Source organism: Sphaerodactylus townsendi, linkage group LG05 (genome assembly GCF_021028975.2).
Source record: "Sphaerodactylus townsendi isolate TG3544 linkage group LG05, MPM_Stown_v2.3, whole genome shotgun sequence".
Taxonomy (NCBI): domain Eukaryota; kingdom Metazoa; phylum Chordata; class Lepidosauria; order Squamata; family Sphaerodactylidae; genus Sphaerodactylus; species Sphaerodactylus townsendi.
The window spans coordinates 70,471,636-70,492,562 of record NC_059429.1 but is presented as its reverse complement, the minus strand read 5'-3'; the positions used below and the strand labels follow the sequence as shown (position 1 = coordinate 70,492,562).

The 20,927-nt window shown below is 44.2% G+C and overlaps 1 protein-coding gene across 2 annotated transcripts in view; it reads right to left on the bottom strand.

Moving 5' to 3' along the window:
• Positions 1-1,731: 1,731 nt before the first annotated feature.
• The window catches only part of TRABD2B (TraB domain containing 2B), a 345,777-nt gene continuing 326,581 nt past the window's right edge, over positions 1,732-20,927 (bottom strand). For both annotated transcript variants that reach the window (XM_048498580.1, XM_048498582.1), the window contains one exon: positions 1,732-5,635. In XM_048498580.1, coding sequence (XP_048354537.1) covers positions 5,419-5,635 — 217 coding nt within the window. In that variant the 3' untranslated portion in view covers positions 1,732-5,418. The remainder of the gene's footprint in view (positions 5,636-20,927) is intronic.

The following is a 20,927-nucleotide window of genomic DNA, read 5'->3' as shown; positions in this document are numbered from 1 at the left end:
GGTTAGTTACCAACCCCCACAAACACAGATTAATGTGAGGAATAAGCTGGTGTAGTTGTGCAGGATGAAGAAAAGTGGGCTCTTTTACTAAAGAGGTGGCTGTGAATAGTATGTTTTAGAAGGAGGAAGATTACATATGCTTCATTTTATTATTATTTTATCAATAATTTGATTTCTAGGTCACCCTTCCCCAAAAAGGAATATGAGGTTTATTAAGGAATTTGGTACAATAGTGTGTTTAGGGCCTTATACTAAGCGAATACTAGCAATACTAAAAGTACTGACAAATAACACATTCCTTATCCTAAGTAACAACAACCAAACATCTTTCAGGGGTGCACCAGGGAGTAAATTGACTCAGGAGTGGGAAAGCAGGAGACTCAGAGGTAAGCCCTCAGAATTGGAATGGAAGCTGGGGGGGGGGGAGGGCTCTGACCCTCCTCAATGGATGATTCCTACAAAGGTCAGGTGATGGCAGTAGTAACCTGAGGGAGGGAAACAGAGACAGCAAGGGGTGGCAGTAAGGGGTGGATTATGGCCTGTAATCAGAGCAGGCTTATTCTGAGCCCATTGGTGGTATATCAATTAAAAGTCAAATCAAATTTAAAAAAAATTCTGCCACACACTGACTACCTTTCCAAAATCTGAAAAAAACAAGTATTGGTTCCCTTTCCCATTGCCTTATACAAATTCATAGAGGGTTTTCAATTGTGGTACTGTGTAAGGAAACAAACAAAAACACATGCCTCTTAATGACAGTACAGGCTTCCATTCCACTTACAGCCCCATCCAAAAAGGCAGTGGAAATCTGCCACTGGGAACAGTGGAGAGGCCACGCTGGTGGATTTGCTCTCTCTGAGACGCTTACCCCGGCGATGGGATGAAATTGGCAATGTGCAGCCACTGCTGCCTCCCCCTACAGTGGGACATGGTGCAAGTCGCTGTTGTAGCATTCCTGTGCTGCCACTGGTGGTATGGCTGGTGAAGGTTGGCTCCCTCCTGGCCTTTGCCAGCATTGCTCTGGAGGTGCGCAGTCTGCACTAAGGCCAGACTTTTGACTGGCATAAGTGCAGCTGTTGGGGCTTCTTGGAGGCGGGGAGGCTTTCTGCCCCTTTGGGAGCAGCCCAGCGGTGCAGCTGTGGATAGGGCTGCCCGATGCCTTTGGTTCACTAATATACGATGCCCATCTCTTAATTATACATTGAGGTTAACCAAATAGTATCAGTATAAACAAAATTACAAGAAATCTCCAAGAACTATCTGGAAGCTGGCAACCTTTGGCTCCCTTCCTTATACTAATCTTTTTTGTTCAAGGACAGATAGTAACATTTTCTACTAATTCACAATGTTCAGTATCTGGTAATAAGAAGTATTTTGTCTCTGAACATGGGTACTAGGAGGAAAGGGACTGACAAAGAAGGCAAATTAATGTTTCTCAGGACAGGGAACAGCCTGGGCAGGGACAAAAGTATCAATCGGTACTAAGTGTGGTTAACTATGGGGAAATGTGATGCACTTGGCTATCAATAAAGGCTAATAAGGGAGGATTGCAAATTTGTGAGTGGTGTGTGAAGCAATGCAGGAAGAATTCAAAGTGTCCCTTCTTGTGGGAGGGCTACACAGGTATAAACAATTAAATCTTCAGTCTAGCCTTAGCTGTTCAATGGTTGCTAATAGCAATATGTTTGAATAAAAAGAATAATAAAGACAGAAGCACAATATACAACATTATTATGCTGTAAATCTGCAACATCTTTTATTCACATATTACATTACAAAAATATTCTGACAAATAATGTTAGAAACTATCTTTTCCTCCTTATTAATTTGATGATGGTATCACAAAACATGGAGAAACAGAAGGAATATATTTCCATTTTTTTTAAAAAAATAGTTTTCAACTGAGAATTGATAAAATAGGCACTTTGGATGTCAGAGGAATAATGTAAGTATAATTTTCACATTGGTTTAAGAAATTAGGAGTTAATTTGACCATGATTACAGTCATGTTAAAAAGAATGTTGGCAGCATGAAACTCAGCTTTTAAAGCTTAGCATGAATCTCAATCTTGATAAAAATTTTAGATCAAAGTGACACACACAATCAATATGAGGAGTACTTGAAAACAAGTGGTAGTCATTTTGTTAAAATCAGGGAAATCTGAGCTCCTAGAAATTCTGAGGATTATTTTTATATTACTAGAGGGCTCTCTAAATTATAAAAGTGGCTCGTGACAACTCACCTTCTTGCCTAGGAAAGGCCACAAAAGATAAATGATCTCTCTTACACATTCTGTTTGTCTTACACACTAAATTTTGTATTTCTCTTCCATTTGAACTTGAAAACCGAGAGTATGACAATACCAGTCTGAACCATAGAACTTAACATAGTCATGAGATACTGCCTGCAACATTTTATGGATCAAAGCATTTTATTACACAAACTGTATGACCCATGCTGAAAATATTCCAACTACAAAACATGACTTACCTTTTCATTGTACCGAAGAGGTTCTCCAACCAACAATGCAACTCAGGTTAACATGTCTAGCAAAATATTGGCAAGATAAGCACAAAGAGGTAGGCAGATTCCTTTAAAAAAACTGGTAGTGCAGAATTGTTTTTGAATGGCAGCAATTCACTCAACAATGCACTCTCTCCTCTAATCTTCAATTGGCTTTAACACTGCACTAATGGCTAGAGAAAGTACACAGAGGGATGCAAGGCAGCATAGTACAGTCCAATCTTGTTAGATAGAAGCTAAGCAGGGCCAGTACTTGGAAGGGAGAACACCAAGGAAGTCTCTGCAGAGAAAAGCAATGGCAGACCACCTGTGTTTCTCACCTGCCTTCAGAGCCTTGCTAGGATTGCCATAGGTCAGCTGCAATTTGATGGCTCTTACACACAATTAGACAGAAATTTGTATGGAGCCTTACTGGTCTAATCTGAGGCCAATAAATACGGATAATATATTTAATAATTTTCCCCTTATATTTTAGTTTAAGCCAACATAAATACAGTGAGAGGATGAAACAAAAAAGTAGCAGCTTGTGGCTATTTGTTGCAGTTGCAAAGAGAAGCTGAAGGCCAGCAGAAAGTGGTCTATAGACTATAGTAAAGTCTCGTTTCTGTTGGCCCTTAAAAAATAAATATATATTTGGTGAACTGCTTTTTCCACTTTGAGGGCAACAGAATGTACAGAAAAAGAAAATAGTTCGATATCAAGACCTTTTTTCCTGTTATGTTGAAATCACTGTGTGAGACCTTGAACAAACCTTAAATGAACGTTTTCAGTGTTCACAGTACGTGACCCAAACAAGTATTTTGAATTACCGGTATGTTTGCCTTAACAAACACTTCAAATCATTACAAGCCAACATATACAGTGTAGAAATATGCACCAACTCTGCCTGAAACATTCACAGGGGTAACATTCCATGTTCTTAGTTCTATCCTTCTTGTTGTTATTTACTCAGCGGAAGGATGGGGGAAACTATTAACCATTCGGTTGCTCAATTTGACAGCTGAATGTCCTGAGTAAGTGCAACCTATTCTTGCCTTTTTAAAAATATATATGTAAAAATCAAACATGGATTAAAAGATATTAAGCAGTGGTTTAATATATTCCTTATCTGTAGAAAATAAAGCAAAGGAGTTGAAGTTATTCATAGACTCAAGAAAATGATTATAGAAGTAACCTGTTTTATTACAACAAAGTCATAAGTGATTACCTACACATTTAGAATCATGTTTCAAGTCTTCTTGGTGTGGGTGTATTCAGAATGCAAGGGAAGGGGTCCATGGAAAACAGAACTTCCTACACAGTATGGCTGGTGATATATACAGAGATCCTAAGCTCGTCTACTCAGAAATGTCCCATGTTATTCAGTGGGGCTTACTCTGAGGAAATGATCATTAGGATTTCTTTCACAGCAGATAAGCAGAAAAACTGAAATAACACTCTTGGAAAAAAATATGCATAGGCTGTACCTGTATTAGCTCTTTGTCCTAGATTTTACTTTGTCCTATGCTGAATGGAATTTATATGAATGTGATCTTAGCTGGCTTAAATAGACTCAACTAAATTATCAATAGAAATGTAGAGTTGAAAGCTATGGATCCTTACAATCATTATTCTAATGGCAAATTCAGAAGTTTCTTACAGCTGGTTTCATGTGGTCATTTTCCATCCAGATATTCTCCAGGTAAAATGATTCTTGGGAAAAAGCACTTCATGAACCACAAATGTGCAGATATCTATTGTACAACTGTGATATCGCTCAAAAATGCTACATCAACCTTCACACATGGCAAACCTTTCCAGAGGAACAATCACAGAAGCCTGCTTCTGTGTGACAATTGTTGATTGTTCTGAATTAAAAAAAAACAATTTATGTGGAAAAAATAAATGTGAGAACTTTTGATTAACCCTTTGGAGCACGATTAGACTTTTGCTAAGGCACTTTTGTACAGAATTTTATTTCCTATTTCTTTCAACAACCCCAGTCATCATTTCATTTTTAAAGGTAATCTTTTTTCAGCTCTCATGGCTGTGCAGGTAAGCTTGAAACCACACAAAGTAACTTTTTTTTCAAATGAAGAGTTTTTTTAAAAAAATATTTTGATATTATTTATGAGCCCTTTTCAAGGCCACTGAAAAATGTTTCATGTTTTGGGGAAGGAAAAAGTGACTGCTTAAGAAGCCCAAATGCCTAGCAGTAATATCTCTGAATCCACCATGTTTCTAGCAAATTAACTTTAGCCCTCTAGCTAATAAGACATTTCAAAAGCAGCCCTCATTTTTTTCCAATCAAGATTCTTGCCATGTGAAAGTCTTGTCAGCTTTCCTTTCCCTTGTTACTTTGAGAAATAGACATGTGAAGGGAAAGCTGAAAGACTCAGGATTTCATTCAACAACTGAGTTTCAAACAAGGGTCTGAAACTGTGACTTGGAAGAAAAATATGGTTAAAAATTCACAATATTGTGCCATTTTACCAGAATATCAATTCAGCTATTATTAATATAGATTGAAAAGGAATATAGAAAATATTAATTTATCCTTTGTCACTACTTTTGAACAAGGATTTTAACATTTCATAACAAATACAAGTTTACCAATTGAATAAATACACTATTTTTCTTTTATATATATATATATATGAACATATATTTTACAAACCCCATAGCAAAATGGGAAATAAGTATCCTTCTACAAAAAGAAGATGTAAGTCAGCACACAAAATAAAGCTTTAGAGTTTCGAAACTATTTCTGGGCAAGAGACAAATATACCAGTTACAAATCCTAGTATTCTATTTTTGAAGGCCCAGCTGAAACCATTCATTGAGAATGGGTATTAACAGACGGAAGCTGATCATTCTTCTCTGTTTTGGATATTGCACAGCTGAATCCTTCCTCTGTCAGGAAAGTAGATCCAACAGAAAAGAAGCCAGCGCTACATAGACAGAAGCAGTTAAGGGCAATGCCAAGTGGCTGGCTAGGGCAGAGCTTTTGAGATGATGGTGGAAGGTGAGATCCTGGTGCAGCTGCTGGTCCAACTGGTTTGGAAACCAGATGGATGGGTTGATGGAGATGTAACCATTTGTAATCCTAATGTGGGATGGCATTGTTGTTGTGCTACAAGAAAACATAGAAGATAAAATTAAAATATATTCTCTGTCCAGTTCATAAGATTTAGAACGAAATGCTAGATCAGGGATCTCCAGCATGGTGCCTGTTGATGCCAGTGCATCTGCCAGTTCCTTTCCTGTTGCCCACCAATTGTTTTTAGAAAGTGGGTGAGGCCAGCAAACATTCTGATTGGCCATTGGAGATCTGAAAGATACTGCCAGCTGTATTGTTGAAGGCTTTCACGGCCAGATTCAACTGGTTGTGGTGGGTTTTCTGGGCTGTGTGGCTGTGATCTGGTGGATCTTGTTCCTAACGTTTCGCCTGCATCTGTGGCTGGCATCTTCAAAGGTGTATCACAGAGGGAAGTCTGTTACACACTGTTACACACTGTTATACACTGTTACACAGTGTGTAACAGACTTCCCTCTGTGATACACCTCTGAAGATGCCAGCCACAGATGCAGGCGAAACGTTAGGAACAAGATCCACCAGACCACAGCCACACAGACTGGAAAACCCACCACAACCATACTGCCAGCTGTTTCTTAGCTAGCTGTTTCTTGTGTATTTGAAAGAACTTATTTTTAAACAAGATGCTTTTTTAAAGCAGAAATTCCAGAAATTCCTGTTTAAAACAGAAATTCCACCACTTTCCCATCAATTATACCATGAAGAAGAAGACACATCTCTGAGAAATTCTCAGAAAATCCACAACAGCCAGAATTTCCTTCTATTTGAAAGACAGCATGAAAAGAAGAATTTTTGGCTAAGTTGATTCTCAAACTACTGCAGGGGTGGGGGGTGGGGGGATGCCTTGTAAAATCAGTAACCTTTGAAGCACACCCTCAGTGTGATTACCCCATTCCCCAACCTAATTGTTTAAAGATGTGAGAGTCCTTTCTGATTTGGCAACAACAAGAATTTCATCCTTATTAAAACCAGTCTGTCAGGAAATTAAATATCATCATCTAAAAAAAAGTCCAACTTTAAAATTGCTATAATGATTCAAGGTTATTTAGCTGGAAAATGGCATGGAATCTCAAGAAGTGTCTGTGTGGTCCATAGACAGGAAATGACAACATAAACTGCTCCTCCTGCCCTCCTTCTCACTACCTCAGAAATGCTTTGATACTTTTCTAATACTTTGGAAACATCCCTTCCTAATTCCATACCATGACTTTCCACCACAGTCAACACTACCTCCCCTGAAGAATATAGACCATGTTTCATCCAAATCACTTTGCTGAGACAAGACTTTCTGTGTGTGCCATTTATTTTGCCAGTTGTTCACAGACACCCAAGGCAGAATGAATTCAGTAACAGACACAGAGCTTAAATTCTAATATTACCTCAAGAAGGTTCATGTCCTATTTAGACTTGTAGAAGATACGGGATTATGACATTGACTTTTTGGTTTGTTCAGTATTAACAACAATAAATATGAGATCTGAATATGCAATACAGTAGCCAATTGTTTACTTAGCTATGGCTTCAATTGCAAACAAAAACGAGTTCTGATTGACTTGAGCTTACTATTTAGGCTCAGCAACTGTTTCTTATATTCTGTAATAACTTTTAGACAGTTTCCTTGCATAGGATCATCTTCTGTGCCTTAGAAAATGAAAACTGTCTATTACATTTTTATCTTGTTCTTTATCAGAGAAGCTCATATGCCTTACATGGGTCTTCCTTCATTTTATGTTCTTAACAACTCTATGTGATAAGTTAAGCTGAGAGGGAGAGGGAGGAAGTTGAGGTTGGCCTAATGTACAAGATTTTTGCATGGTTCCCCATTCTAAATTTGGGCTGCCCCACGGCATTTCCCTAAACTGGGATTTTCAAAAATCACCAAATTGGAGGTTCTTTTTAAAAATCACAGGGTGAGCCTGCTAGAGCCTGCTACCATGCAAAAAACAATCAGGAGCAGATCCAGTTTATTTTTCCTGCTTAGCTGCCTGATCTCCTCACCTGACATTCACTCAAGCTGCCACTCAAAAACAACAGCCAATCAGAACGAAGGACACTGGGTATAAGAGGCTTTCAGCTTGCAGCTGCCACTCAAAAACAACAGCCAATCAAAATGCGGGACACTTGCAATATGAATACAGAAGTCCCAGTCTCGCGTGAAAGAAATGTGAATATTTCATCTCAGTCCTAACTCGATTCCTTCATGGAAACAAAGGGAGGAGCGGGATAAAATTACTCCAGAATTTATGATCCTGGTTCAACCCCGGTGTAATTATGCCATGCGGAAAATGCCCTAGATATGGAGTGGCTGTCAGGGCTGGGTCTAGTTTTGTAGCAGCTGCTGCTGCAGGACCAGGCCAAGTATCATGAGTAGTAAATCTCAGATGGTTGCAGCTTGGTCCCAATGCTTTTCAATGGGAGTCCTCTGAACAGCTGATTTTCTTATGGATGTCTGTGTATCTTCAAAAATAGCTCATCAATTTTTTTAAAATGGAAATTATATATTGCTGGAATTGGCAGGACCAACTGAGCACAATTATATACTTTTCAGGCTGAAAAGGTGCCCAGGATCAGAGCCTGCGGAGCAAAGATCCTGGGGGAATCTTCAGCAAATGGAGGCAGGGAGAATCTTTTCACCATCACACAAAATGTCAGGCGCAGACAGAGGGTGAAACCAACCAGAGAGCAAAATGGTTGGGTGGGAAAAATAAGACACCTCCTGAGCTCTGAATTCCAAACAAGCTGGGGATGCCTTGCAGGAAAAAAAAGGTGCACTTCGAAGAGTTTCAAAAAAAGATGCCTTGAGCTGAAATAAGGCCTGCCTGGCACCTTTGGGTGTCATGGCAAACTGGGAATCTGATTCTGGGGCATAAGTCTCAGGCTTTTGTTGTCCCACATGGACAAGAAGTTCTAGTGGACTCCAACTCCTTGGATGTAAGTGGGAAGTTTGTCCCTGGACATTGTTATAGTAGAGATTAACACAGATACCTTCTGAAACTACATTTGCTTCTCAGAATGCTTTGACAATGGCTAGTTTTACACAGGTGCTCTGCCCTTTGCTGAAGGGATACTCTCTTTAGGGCAGAACTTTTGTGACGATACCTTTTCCCCTCTCTCCCACTCACTGTGGGGCGCAGTGGCGTTTCTCCATAGGGACGAGGGGTACCCCTTGTCCCCGGGCGCAACAATGGCGGTCACGTGGGGGGCGCCAAAATGTCGGGCGGCGGGCCCCTCCCCCGCCTCCCCAGACTGCACCAGATCATGTGAAGCCAAGCACATAGCAGTCGGCAGCCTGCCTTAGCCACGCCCACCCTGGACGGTAGACTCTCTGGGCCAGTCTCACCATTCAGACAAGCCACCAGAGTCGAAGGGCGGGGAAGCTCCGCCTCCCTTTGACCCAGCGTGCCTTGCCTCCTTCTCCTTCTCTCAGCGCATGTGGTCGGAGGTTGCACAAACCTCCTCCCCTGCTGAGTGACTGTAGCAGCACATAAGGGAAGGAGAGGTGAGAGAAGGCCTGGGAGGAAGCAAGCAGCGGCAGCAGCAGGCAGCACAGGCACGTGGCAAAAGAAGCGGGCTCGGGCTTTTGCCTTCGAGTCCTGCCAGTGCCGAATTCAACAGCCTGTGTCCCTCCTAGTCGCAGCCACAGGAAGCAGGTTTGTTTTTTCATCCGTCGGCCCATTGCTCCCCCCTCCCCCTGGCATAACAACTGGCCTTAGAAGAGGCTTAGGAAGGGAGTGAGGGAGAAAGAAGGGGTTGCTGCTGGCTGGGTGCTGAGGCCATTCGACCTCGTGCACTTGGGGGGGAGGGGGATGCGGTCGCTTCACACAGCCTCCCGTTCTGAGCAGAGAACAGGGGGCACCGGGCGGCACGCTCATCTGGGCCTTCGGTGCCGCTTTCAGCTCCTTTCCTGTGTTTAGAGGCTTCGAATAGGCGGGCATGGAGGTGGACTCCAGTCCTTGCAGGGCTTGTTGCTTCTCCTCGAGGGAGGTTTGTTTAGTTTTCCCTGCGGGCCCATTGCTCCCCCTCCCCTGGCATAACGACTCACTAAGGCCTTAGAAGAGGCTGAGGGAGGGAGAAAGAAGAGGGTTGCTGCTGGCTGGGCCGGAGGCCATCTCGACCTCATGCACTCACGGGAGGGGAGGATGCGGCCGCTTCACACGGCCTCCTGTTCTGAGCAGAGAACGAGCGGCACGCTCAGCTGGGCCGCCGGGTGCGCCGGGCCGAAGGGCCTCTGGCTGGGAGAGTAGGTGGCAAGCAGACGCCGGGGCGCAGACAGCCTGGTCAGCTCCCTCCCTGTATTTAGAGGCGCCGGAATAGGTGGGCATGGAGGGGGGACTCCAGTCCTTGCAGGGCTTGTTGCTTCTCCACCAGGAAGGTTTGTTTAGTTTTGCTCCCCCCTCCCCCTGGCATAACAACTGGCCTTAGAAGAGGCTTAGGAAGGGAGTGAGGGAGAAAGAAGGGGGTTGCTGCTGGCTGGGTGCTGGAGGCACCATTCGACCTCATGCACTTGCGGGGGGAGAGGGATGCAGCCGCTTCACACGGCCTCCTGTTCTGAGCAGAGAACGAGCGGGCGGCAGCGCGAAGGGCGCTCTGGCTGGGAGAGGACTGGTGGAGTAGACGGCAAGCACATGCTCACGGGGGTGCGGGGTGCATGCAAATGGCCCGGGGCCAGACGGCCTGGTCAGCTCCCTCCCTTTATTTAGAGGCGCCCAAATAGGCGGGAATGGGAGGGGGGACTCCAGTCCTAGCAGCGCTTGTTGGTTCTCCACCAGGAAGGTTTGTTTAGTTTTCCTCCGTGGGCCCATCGCTCCTCCCGCCCCAACAGGCAGTTTCGATTCCTTCCTGTGGCTGGTGCCAGGCACTTGTGGAGCAGTAGTGGTTAGAGCGGGTGCAGGTAGTGATGCAGAACCCCAAGGAAAACTTCAGGGGTGGTGGGGATGCCAGCCTCGGCGCCTTATGATGAGGGGCTGGGACAAGGAAGGACCAAAGTCCTGGCAGGGAAGTTGGCAGCCGGGAATCCCTGGCGGGACACAGGCTGGCAAGGTTCCCACCCTGTACCAAACTAGGAGTCTTCCTAGGGGCACTTTGTAGGGGACACCCTGCTAGGAGGGGGCTCAGACAGGCACAGGAGATAGCCGCAGATTGCCTTTATTACTGATCCCCAACATATCCTGTTTAAAAAATTCAAATAGTGAAGTGCTTAAAAAATTACGTGGATGGAACTGTGGTGCCCTCTTCACCTCTTCCCCAGCCAACCTCTTCCCCAGCCCTCCTTGTAGGAGAGAAGCCCCAGCAGCCCCCAGGTGAGGGTTGCTGGCTTGAGCAACTCTCTTTTCCAAGGAGGCTGCCCAGCTGGTTGGGAAAGATCCAGCTGTTAAAAAATTAGAATCCCACCACTGCTTCTTCCCATCCCCAGCCTCACAATGAGGTTTAGGAGGTCAGAAAGTGTGTTCTACCAAAGATCTACCAGCATGATTTCTGAATTTCTAGCTTTATAACTCTGCAAAGAATAAGTCTATGGGGGGGGGGGGTTAATGAAAGCTGAGAATTCAGAGATCATGGCAAAGGATTTTTAGAACTTCAAGTGCACACTTTTGGAATACAAATTAAAGAGAACATTCCATTGAGTTGCAACTGACTCATGACAATCCTTTGCATGGAGCATTCCAGGCAAGAAACAGAGGTGGTTAGCTATTGCTTTCCTCTGCATAGCAACCTGGTCTTCCTTGGTAGTCTCCTCCTATCCAAGTAGTGACCATGGGTGACCCTACTTAGCCTCTAAGTCCTGACAACCTTGAACCCAACTGGGCTAATCAGGATGGTGTGATAGCAATAACAACAGCCAATGTTTTTAAAAAGCACTCTAGTGATACTGCACCAGAGGAAGCGGGAATGCTGGGGAAATAATGGGTGACTCTCTGGGATGCAGTCACAGATAATTAAATCTCAGATTAATCAGTTACCAATAAATGCTGTATGTGTGTGTGTCTGTGGGGGGGGGGCGACTCTGTGCATGCCCACAGAGAGGGCTCTGAGTGCCACCTCTGGCACCCGTGCCATAGGTTCGCCACCACTGCTATACAGAGTTCTCCAATCTAAGCCCATGGACCACTGTATACGAGCCTGGCAAGGAAGGGCGGGGGGTGACACCACTCATCCTTGACAGCTGGAGTAGAGCTGTCTGGGGGTGATTTTTGAGAGATTTGCATGCTAAATACCCACTTGCACTGGCTGGGAGCTGTTTCTCAGGCTAACAACCTACCTCATAGGGTTGGTGTGAGGACAAAATTAGGAAAGACATTTGATTGGGGAGAGAGCCATGTATGTTATGCTGGGGCTGGGAGGTGTTTTGTGAGAGATGACGCTGACATTCGTTTGGCAAATGTTTTGATGGGGGTGATTTGTGAGAGATTTACATGCTTACTTGCACTGCCTGGCTTGGAGGAATGTGGCAGCTACTTTCCCTTCTGCCTAGGGACGCCTGCTGTAGTAAAACATTTTGAAAGCATTTTGAAAAAAATGTCTAAATGTTTGATTTTTGCTGAGTGGTATAGACTATTGCTGTGTTGGGGCATGTTCTATGGTGATTTAGAAATGACCTGGTGCAAAAAATCATTGTTTGGTTGTGGGGGGGGGGGAAATGGCCACCCACACCGGGGGGGGGGGGCGCCAAACTCAAGTTTTGTCCCCGGGCTCCAGTCTACCTAGCTACACCTCTGGTGGGGCAGATTCTATAAAATCTGCTGCTTGTGACAGCAGGCAAAGAATGACCTATTACCTGCTTCACAGGGAAGATGAAACAAATGGCCCTGCACTATTCTTTTATTTGGGCTTTTTTTGCTACACCCTGCCTCTCCCATTTTACTTCCATCTTCCTCGATGATTGGGAGGACTTTTTAAAACTTTGTACCATATTAGATCTATTGAAATAATGATAGCTCTAATACAGGAATATTAAATTACCTAGGAATATTGAAATAACAAGCCTTTCTCTCCCCCCACAGCAGCAGCAGCACTAAGTATGTGTATGTGTGTAGTGAGAATGTCAGTTGTAGGACATGGTCCCCTTCTTCAGGGAAGTGTGGTCCAGGGAACTGCTTTGCCTCTTCCACTTTGGGGTGATTATTTTTGGAAAGGCGCTACCATATTGATGTACCAGCAATGTCGATATAACAACATTCCATGAATAATGAGCCTATGGCATATAAAGAAATGATACAGTGCACAGACTAAAAATAATGCAAAGCTATGAAAATGGGTATTGCAGTTCCTTGCTTTCCTTGAACAACACAAAGGTGAAGCAATGGGAACTTGAAACCCCGTGATACAAAAAGAATGGGACTTTCACTTCTGACCTGCTTGTTGCATAAAAATTCATGAGCATATGATCAGATAACTTAATTACTATATCCTATACAGTCTGACCAGACATCTAATCCAAATAGCCCTAGTAAAAGCTACCTAGGGAAAGAGAATATGTCATTGGAGACAATGAGCAAAGAGATTTACTTCTTCCTCACAGACACTGCCGAGTTATACTATGTCATTATTTTATGTGCAGATCGTGTTTATGTTCATCATATTTATCAGGAATCTAAGGCTGCCAAGAGCAGCTGTTGGACCAGTTGTGCAGGTGCAGCCTCCTGGGTTTGGGCAAAGCTGTGCTGATCCAGCTGAGAGGTGGATATGATCCTCTTCTATCAGGTGATTTATGCTTGGAATTTCTTGCCAGATGAAGAGGAACAAATACATGTGAACTGTAATGTATTGTATGGTTTTAAGAGTCTGCAGCTGTTGCACTGTACCCCCCCCCCAAAAGGTGTAAATTTAAAGAGGCACAATGTTTCTGTTGTAAACGTTGGGGGCATATTGGGAGAGTGTGCAGAGAAAAAAGGCATCAGGGACCAAGAAGACATGTTCCCGGCTCATCTGCTACACACTCTGTGGATGCACCTTGCTGTCCCCATGTAGCTGGCTTGACTGGCCAACCCCCACATGAGCAGTGTGATGGTGTTTACGCAGCTGATGTAATTAACCACGTGCAACCCGAGATTCAGCGTAAGTTGTCGGTGACTGTGAAGATCCAGGATGTCCCTTGTGTGATGGAAGTGGATTCTGGGTCAGCATTCTCCATCGTTTCATGGGACACTTATAAAACATTTTGCCCACAGGGTGATTTGGACATTCAATCTTGTGACTTACCACTTACGGATTATCAAGGACATAGGGTACCTGTGGTTGGCATGTGTAATGTCCATGTAAAATATCATATGTTTGATGGATGTTTGAAATTGTTAATAGTGGAAGGAAGGCGGACGAGCCTCTTGGGGTTGGACTGGTTTGGGAGGTTGGGAATTGCAATTACTGGAATTCATGAGGTTAGCAAGTTAACATGGGAGGTGCTAGTGGAAGAATTTAAGAGTGTGTTTGCTGAGGGACTGGGGCAGTATAAGGGTCCATCTATATCATTGTATCTTGATCCTTCAGTACCCCCAATACGTCTAAAATCACGCCGTATTCCATTTGCTTTGCGCTCTAAAGTGGATGCAGAACTAGATCGGTTATTGGAACAGGGAATATTGGAGCCAGTGGTAAATGCAAAGTGGGAAACTCCAATTGTGACCCCCCTGAAGGCCAATGGGGATGTGCGCATTTGTGCTGATTATAAGTGCACAATTAACAAGGCATTGCAGAAACATCCGTACCCAGTGCCAGTTGTCAGTCAGTTGTTAGCAACATTGGCAGGGGGAAAGGTTTTTGCAAAATTAGATCTAGCGCAGGCATACCAACAGCTGGAAGTGGATGATGCCACTGCAGAAGCCCAGACTATAGTGACTCACAGGGGGGCATTCAGAGTAAAGCGGCTGCAATTTGGAGTGAGTGTAGCTCCTGGGATATTCCAGAGTTTGATGGAAGAAATATTAAGAAACTTGCCGGGAGTCATACCGTATTTTGATGATGTCTTGATAGTGGGTGCAACTGAGGAGGAACTGATGACACGGGTACGGAAAGTACTGCAGTGCTTCTCAGATGTAGGGTTGCGTGTCAAGCGTGAAAAATGTGTGTTTGGAGTAGCGCAAGTAGAGTTTTTGGGATACATGGTAGATGCAAGGGGAATCCACCCGACATCAGCAAAGGTGAGGGCCATCCAGGATGCCCCAGCACCACAGTCAAAGCAAGAGCTACAGGCATTTTTGGGATTGCTAAATTTTTACCATTCATTCTTAAAGCATAAGGCCACAGTGGCAGAGCCACTGCACCGTTTATTAGATAAGCGGGCAGTGTGGCAGTGGACAAGTCAGCATGAGAAGGCATTCCGAGATGTCAAAAGATTGTTGTCATCAGAAAGTGTATTGGTTCATTTTGATGAGAGGAAGCCATTGATTTTGACGTGCGATGCCTCCCCGTGTGGAGTTGGAGCAGTGTTGAGCCATCAATTGGAGGATATGCGGGAAGCTCCAATTGCGTATTATTCTAGGACGTTGTCTGCAACGGAGTGTAATTATGCGCAAATAGATAAGGAGGCATTAGCAATAGTGGCTGGGGTTAAGAAGTTTCATGATTACGTGTATGGGCGACCATTTGTGATTGTTACAGACCATAAGCCGCTGTTGGGATTATTTTCCTCAGAGCGCCAGACACCACAGATATTGTCCCCTAGAATGCTGCGGTGGGCAATGTTTCTGAATGCATATGATTATGTCTTGCAGCACCAGTCGGGAAAGAAAATTGGGCATGTAGATGCGTTGAGTCGCTTGCCAGTACAAAGGGAGGAGGAAGATCACTCCCCACTTTTGGAGGTTTTGATGTTGGAATCATTATCAGAGCCTCCAGTGCAAGCGGCAGAAATAGCAGAGAGGTCAGCTAAGGACCCAGTGCTTGCCCGAGTCTTGAATTGGGCATGGAAGGGTTGGCCATTGGGTAAGTTAGAGGAAAAATTTAGACCATTTGGAATGAGGCAGCACGAGATATCCGTCCACAAGGGGTGCTTACTATGGGGAAATAGAGTAGTGATCCCAGCAGCTTTAAGGATTAGGGTGCTGGAGGCCTTGCATGTAGGGCACCCTGGAATAGTGAGAATGAAGGCATTGGCCCGTAGTTATGTGTGGTGGCCAAAGATGGATAGCGAAATAGAAGAATGGGTGGCCAGGTGCAGGGAGTGTCAGATAACGCGACCTGCCCCACCTCAGGCCCCTACCTATCAATGGGAGTCCACAAAAAGACCGTGGTCAAGGGTACATATTGATTTTGCAGGGCCTTTCCAGGGCCAGGTGTTTCTCATTGTAGTGGATTCATATTCCAAATGGCTAGAAGTAGTGCCAGTAATGTCAATGACATCACAAACAGTAATTAGGGCACTGCGTAAGTTATTTGCAACCCATGGCCTCCCGGATACGGTGGTATCGGATAATGGGACAGCGTTTGTATCTAAGGAGTTTAGAGTATTCCTGGCTAATGGTGTTATTCGCCAGGTTACCTCGGCCCCTTTTCATCCGGCTACGAATGGGCAGGCAGAAAGGATGGTGCGTACAACAAAGGATGCATTGCGGCGAATAGTAGAGGGGGATTGGCACCGTCGGTTGGCGAATTTTTTGTTAACACAGCACATAACACCGTGCACAGCCACCGGGAGGAGTCCTGCGGAGTTGCTAATGAATCGGAAACTTACGACGTTGCTGGACCGAATGCATCCCGATTCAGTTGATGATCGTCCGCGAAAAGAAGACCAAGTGTTGAAAGCACCTCGGACATTTGATAGGGATGACACGGTGTATGTCCGAAATTATGGAGCAGGTCCGTGTTGGGTCCCAGCAGTTGTGAGGCAGCCAACAGGGCCCTTGTCTTATAGGGTGGAAACTGAAGAAGGGCAGGTGATCCGCAGACATGTTGACCAAGTAAGGAAGAGAGTGCCAGGTCCAACAGTAGATCAGGAACCCCAGGTCCTTGAGGAATCTAGGGCGTTAAGGGGGCAGATGGAGCTGCAGGATGAGGAAGCAGTAAATAGTCCAATTGTCCCCGAGGAACCTGGGGCGTTAAGGGCGCAGACGGAGATGCAGGATAAGGAAACAGCAAAGGGTCCAATTGTTTTGCAGAACCAGGAACAAACACAGACTCAGGAGCCAGAGCGGGAGCTGAGACGATCGCAGCGAAAGAGAATCCCACCAGATTATTACAGGAGTTAGGGGGAAGGGGTGTAATGTATTGTATGGTTTTAAGAGTCTGCAGCTGTTGCACTGTAATTGGTAATTAGTAAGTGTGTTATATTGAGCACAGCTGCAGAGTGATTTTAAGCTATGTGTGAGTAGCAGCTATGGAATAAAGTACTATGTTTTGTTCCTCCGACTCCTGTTTCTTGAGACATGACATGAACATAATTTAAAGTATTCACAAGATTACCTAACATAGCTTGGCTACCTTGTTGTTTGAGCAGCTTGTTGGGTTGCTTAAATAGAAATAAATAATGCTAAGACAAGCACATATATTGCAGGGGCTGGAGATCTTGTTCAGATAGATGCTGAATATTGCTGATATAATATTTATGAAAAATTAAAACTGGAAGATAATGATAAACTTTGCCTGTATAATGTTCATTGCAAGCCCCCAAAGATGGAACACCTTAGAAAGATTCCAGCAAACTGCTTTGGTAAGAGAACATAAAAATATTACTGGTGGGTTGGGTCAAAGTGCCAACTAGTTCAGAATCCTGCATTTTATAGAGGCATAAGCACCCAGAAACCGACAACATGGTTCAGTAGTCAAGGCCCCTTTCTGCCATTGTCCCTCAGCAATTGGTATTCCAAAGTATTATTCTCCTGAACATGGCTAATTCCACTCAGCCATTCCTGTAAACAATTAACAGACCTATCTTCCAAGATGGTTTCTAATTTCATTCTTTCTAGAGGTGGTAAGTTGTTTAGAAAATAGAATGCTATGAAGATGAACACCAAATTTTGGCACTCTGTACTGTCAAAAGGAAACACTTTGAGTTTAATTAGCAAAAGTTACTTTTTAGGAGAAACTAAATTAAATTTGTTGTGACCAATATCATTGCTTTGTGTCATTGCATTGTTTGGCCAGCTGCAGGGGCGTACCTAGGAAAACTGGCACCCGGGGACAAAACCTGAGTTTGGCGCCCCCCCCCCCGCCTGGCATACGGGCGGCCACCCTCCCCCACCATGACCAAACAATGATTTTTTGTACCAGCTCACAAAACACCTCCCACTCCCATCAAAACATACATGGCTCTCTCCCCACCAATTCTTTTCCTAATTTCCTAATCACAACAACCCTATGAGGTAGGTTGTTAGCCTGAGAAACAACTCCAAGCCAGTGTAAGTGGGTATTAAGCATGTAAATCTCTCACAAATCACCACCAGCAAAACATTTACCAAATACGTCAGCATCATCTTTCACAAAACACCTCCAGTGGAATCCACCCCCAAACAGCATCACTTTCAGTGGTGTTTAAACTAGGGAGCTCAGATTCTTCTTTTAAATCCACCTTAAAGAGAGAATCTGGGGTCCCCGGTTAAAACAAAATTGAAAGTGATGCTGTTTGGGGGTGGATTCTCCCCCACCCTGAAACAGCATCACTTTTGAGGGTTGGAGATTCAGATGAAACAAATACCAGATTTGGCTGGAATCTGGGGAAATTTGGGCACATTTGGACAAAAATTGTCCGATTATGTCCTGCCCAAATATGAACAAATGCGAATGCAAGGTATTTGGGCTTTTGGGGGGTATTTTTGGTAGTGCCAGCCCGCAGAGAGCGCATTTTTAAACCTAGTAACATGTGATTTCAGGGCATCATCCAGAGATTGCCCTGATGTTTCTCGAGTCCAAATTTGGTGAGATAGCGAGCCTGGGAAGCAAAGTTATGGACCCCCAAAGGGGGTGTTTATCCTCATTGTGGGCCAATGGAAGGGTCCTGAGATGGGGGTTACCCATTTGAGGGACTATACCTTTGGTCCCCTTGAACACTTCATTGAAACTTGTTGGTATATTAGTTGAGTTAACAGATGATACCCTGAAATTTTGGTGTCACTAGCTTTAAAAATACACCCCTTCCAGGCACCCCAAGAAATTTGCCCAAGATTCTTTGTTTTGAAGTGACTTTGCTCCATTATAGCCAATAGTGTGTAAGCTCTGGCTGCACATTTTTGAAGATAGAGGTGGCAGACTTTCAAGGTGGCTCCAAGAGGCCTTGACTAATAGCATCCAAGCTTGGTGAGCTTTGCTTCTGGAGTGGGGGGGGAGTTGAGAGAGTTCTGAGAGAACTCAGCCCACAGGCTTTCATGTACAGGAACGGGGAAACAAAATAAGCCTTTTGGGGGCCCATAAAATTGAACCCCCAAAAGCAAAGGTCTCCCAACCTGGATGCTATTACCAGGAGGCCCTCCTGGAGCCACCCTGAAAGTCTGGTGCTTCTATCTTCAAAAAATGCAGCCTGCCTACACACTCCAGAAATTCTCATTGGCTACAATGGAGCAAAGTCACTGCAAAATGAAGAATCTTGGGCAAATTTCTTGGGGTGCCTGGAAGGGGTGTATTTTTAAAGCTAGTGACACCAAATTTTCAGGGTATCATCTGTTAACTATTCTTATGATGCCAACCAAGTTTGGTAAAGTTATGTTCAGGGGGACCAAAGGTATGGTCCCTCAAATGGGTAGCCCCCATCTCAGGTTAGCTCCCATTGAAAACAATGGGGATGGGGCACCCCTTTTGGGGGTCCATAACTTTGCTTCCCCTGAACCAAACATCACCAAGTTTGGATGGTATCATCAGGACAGTCTCTGGATGGTACCCTGAAACTTTGGTGCTGCTAGCCTTAAAAATGCACTCCCTGCAGGCCAAAACGTGAAAAAACACTTAAAATGTAAAAAACACACAAACAACCCTGAAATGTTGGTGCCCCCCCACATGACCAAATGGGGGGGGCACCCGGGGACATAGGGTACCCCCTGTCCCTAGGCAGGAATGCCACTGGCCAGCTGAGATTCCAGAAATTGGTAAGGGTTGCTATTTGTGGCTACAATTAGTGTCATTTATAGCATACTACCTACTTCTATTATTGGGATTGGAGTTTTATTCTACATTTAAATTTTTGGCAGAAAGGGCTGTCAAATTAAACAGAAGCTAAAAGAAGCCACTCATCCTCCTTCAGATCAACTACCATTTAGCTTTTTTCTCCCAATCTGTAACATCAATAGCCATTCTATCTGGTCATCGTGGAGCACTTCTACAAATTATCTGAGATTTATAACTAATGATGGAAGGGAAAGTGGGACATTTTCACATACATTCTGCACACAAATGGTAGGATAAGGCTGAGTGTTTCTGCTGAATTTTGGAGTTGAGTACCCAGTGCCTGAAAACCCCAAAAGTGCTAGCTATTTGTGTCAGTATTTATTTATTTACTGTATATTTATTTCTTGCCCATCGCCAAAGTCCCTGGGCAGGGTACAACAATAAAACAACAGAAAAATACAATCATAAAACCATCCTAAAATTGCTTTCATACAACCTCCCCACATACCCCACACTAACCCATCCTCCTAAAAAAACACAGTCATCCAATCCCCATACAGCTCATCCCAATTTCAGAAATTGGGTTGGGGATGAATCAAGAGAGAGCTGGTACAGGCAAGAGCAGGCACCAAAACACAAGAGAATATGTGGGGGTTGCACCTTCCAGAAGAGATCACCCAGGTACAGAAGGCAGTTTTGGCCAGACACTTAAACACCTAGTGGACCTGAATGTGGCTTCTCAGTTTGTTTTCCCGCACTTTTTGGGAAAAGGCGGGAAGCAGTGCATGTTAGCCAACCCAGCAACTCAGTTTACTTTCAACACTATAAATAGTACATTCCTCTGCAGAGCTAGTTGATAATGAGAACTGTCATACCACTGTCTGTTTTCAGTTCAAAATCTATCAACTTGTTGTGTCCTTTCTCTGGTCTCTGATGATAGTTGTTATTTTGTTAGAGCTGTGAATTTAGCAGTGCATTCTTCCTGATATCTGTGGCTGGCATCTTCAGAGGATCTTCATGATCCTCTGAAGACGCCAGCCACAGATGCAGGCAAAACGTCAGGAGAGAATGCTGCTAGAACACGGCCATACAGCCCGGAAACCACACAGCACCCAAGTGATTCTGGCCGTGAAAGCCTTCGACAATACATACACATTTCTTCTTACAATTCAAAGCAGTGAGTCTCTACAAACAGCAGACAATCACCTATATCCCCTGCCAGATACCCCTTACAGGTTTCTCACAATTAAGTTTCAGTATGGTATCACATTAGAAATTAGAAATGACATATACCCTGCTCAAT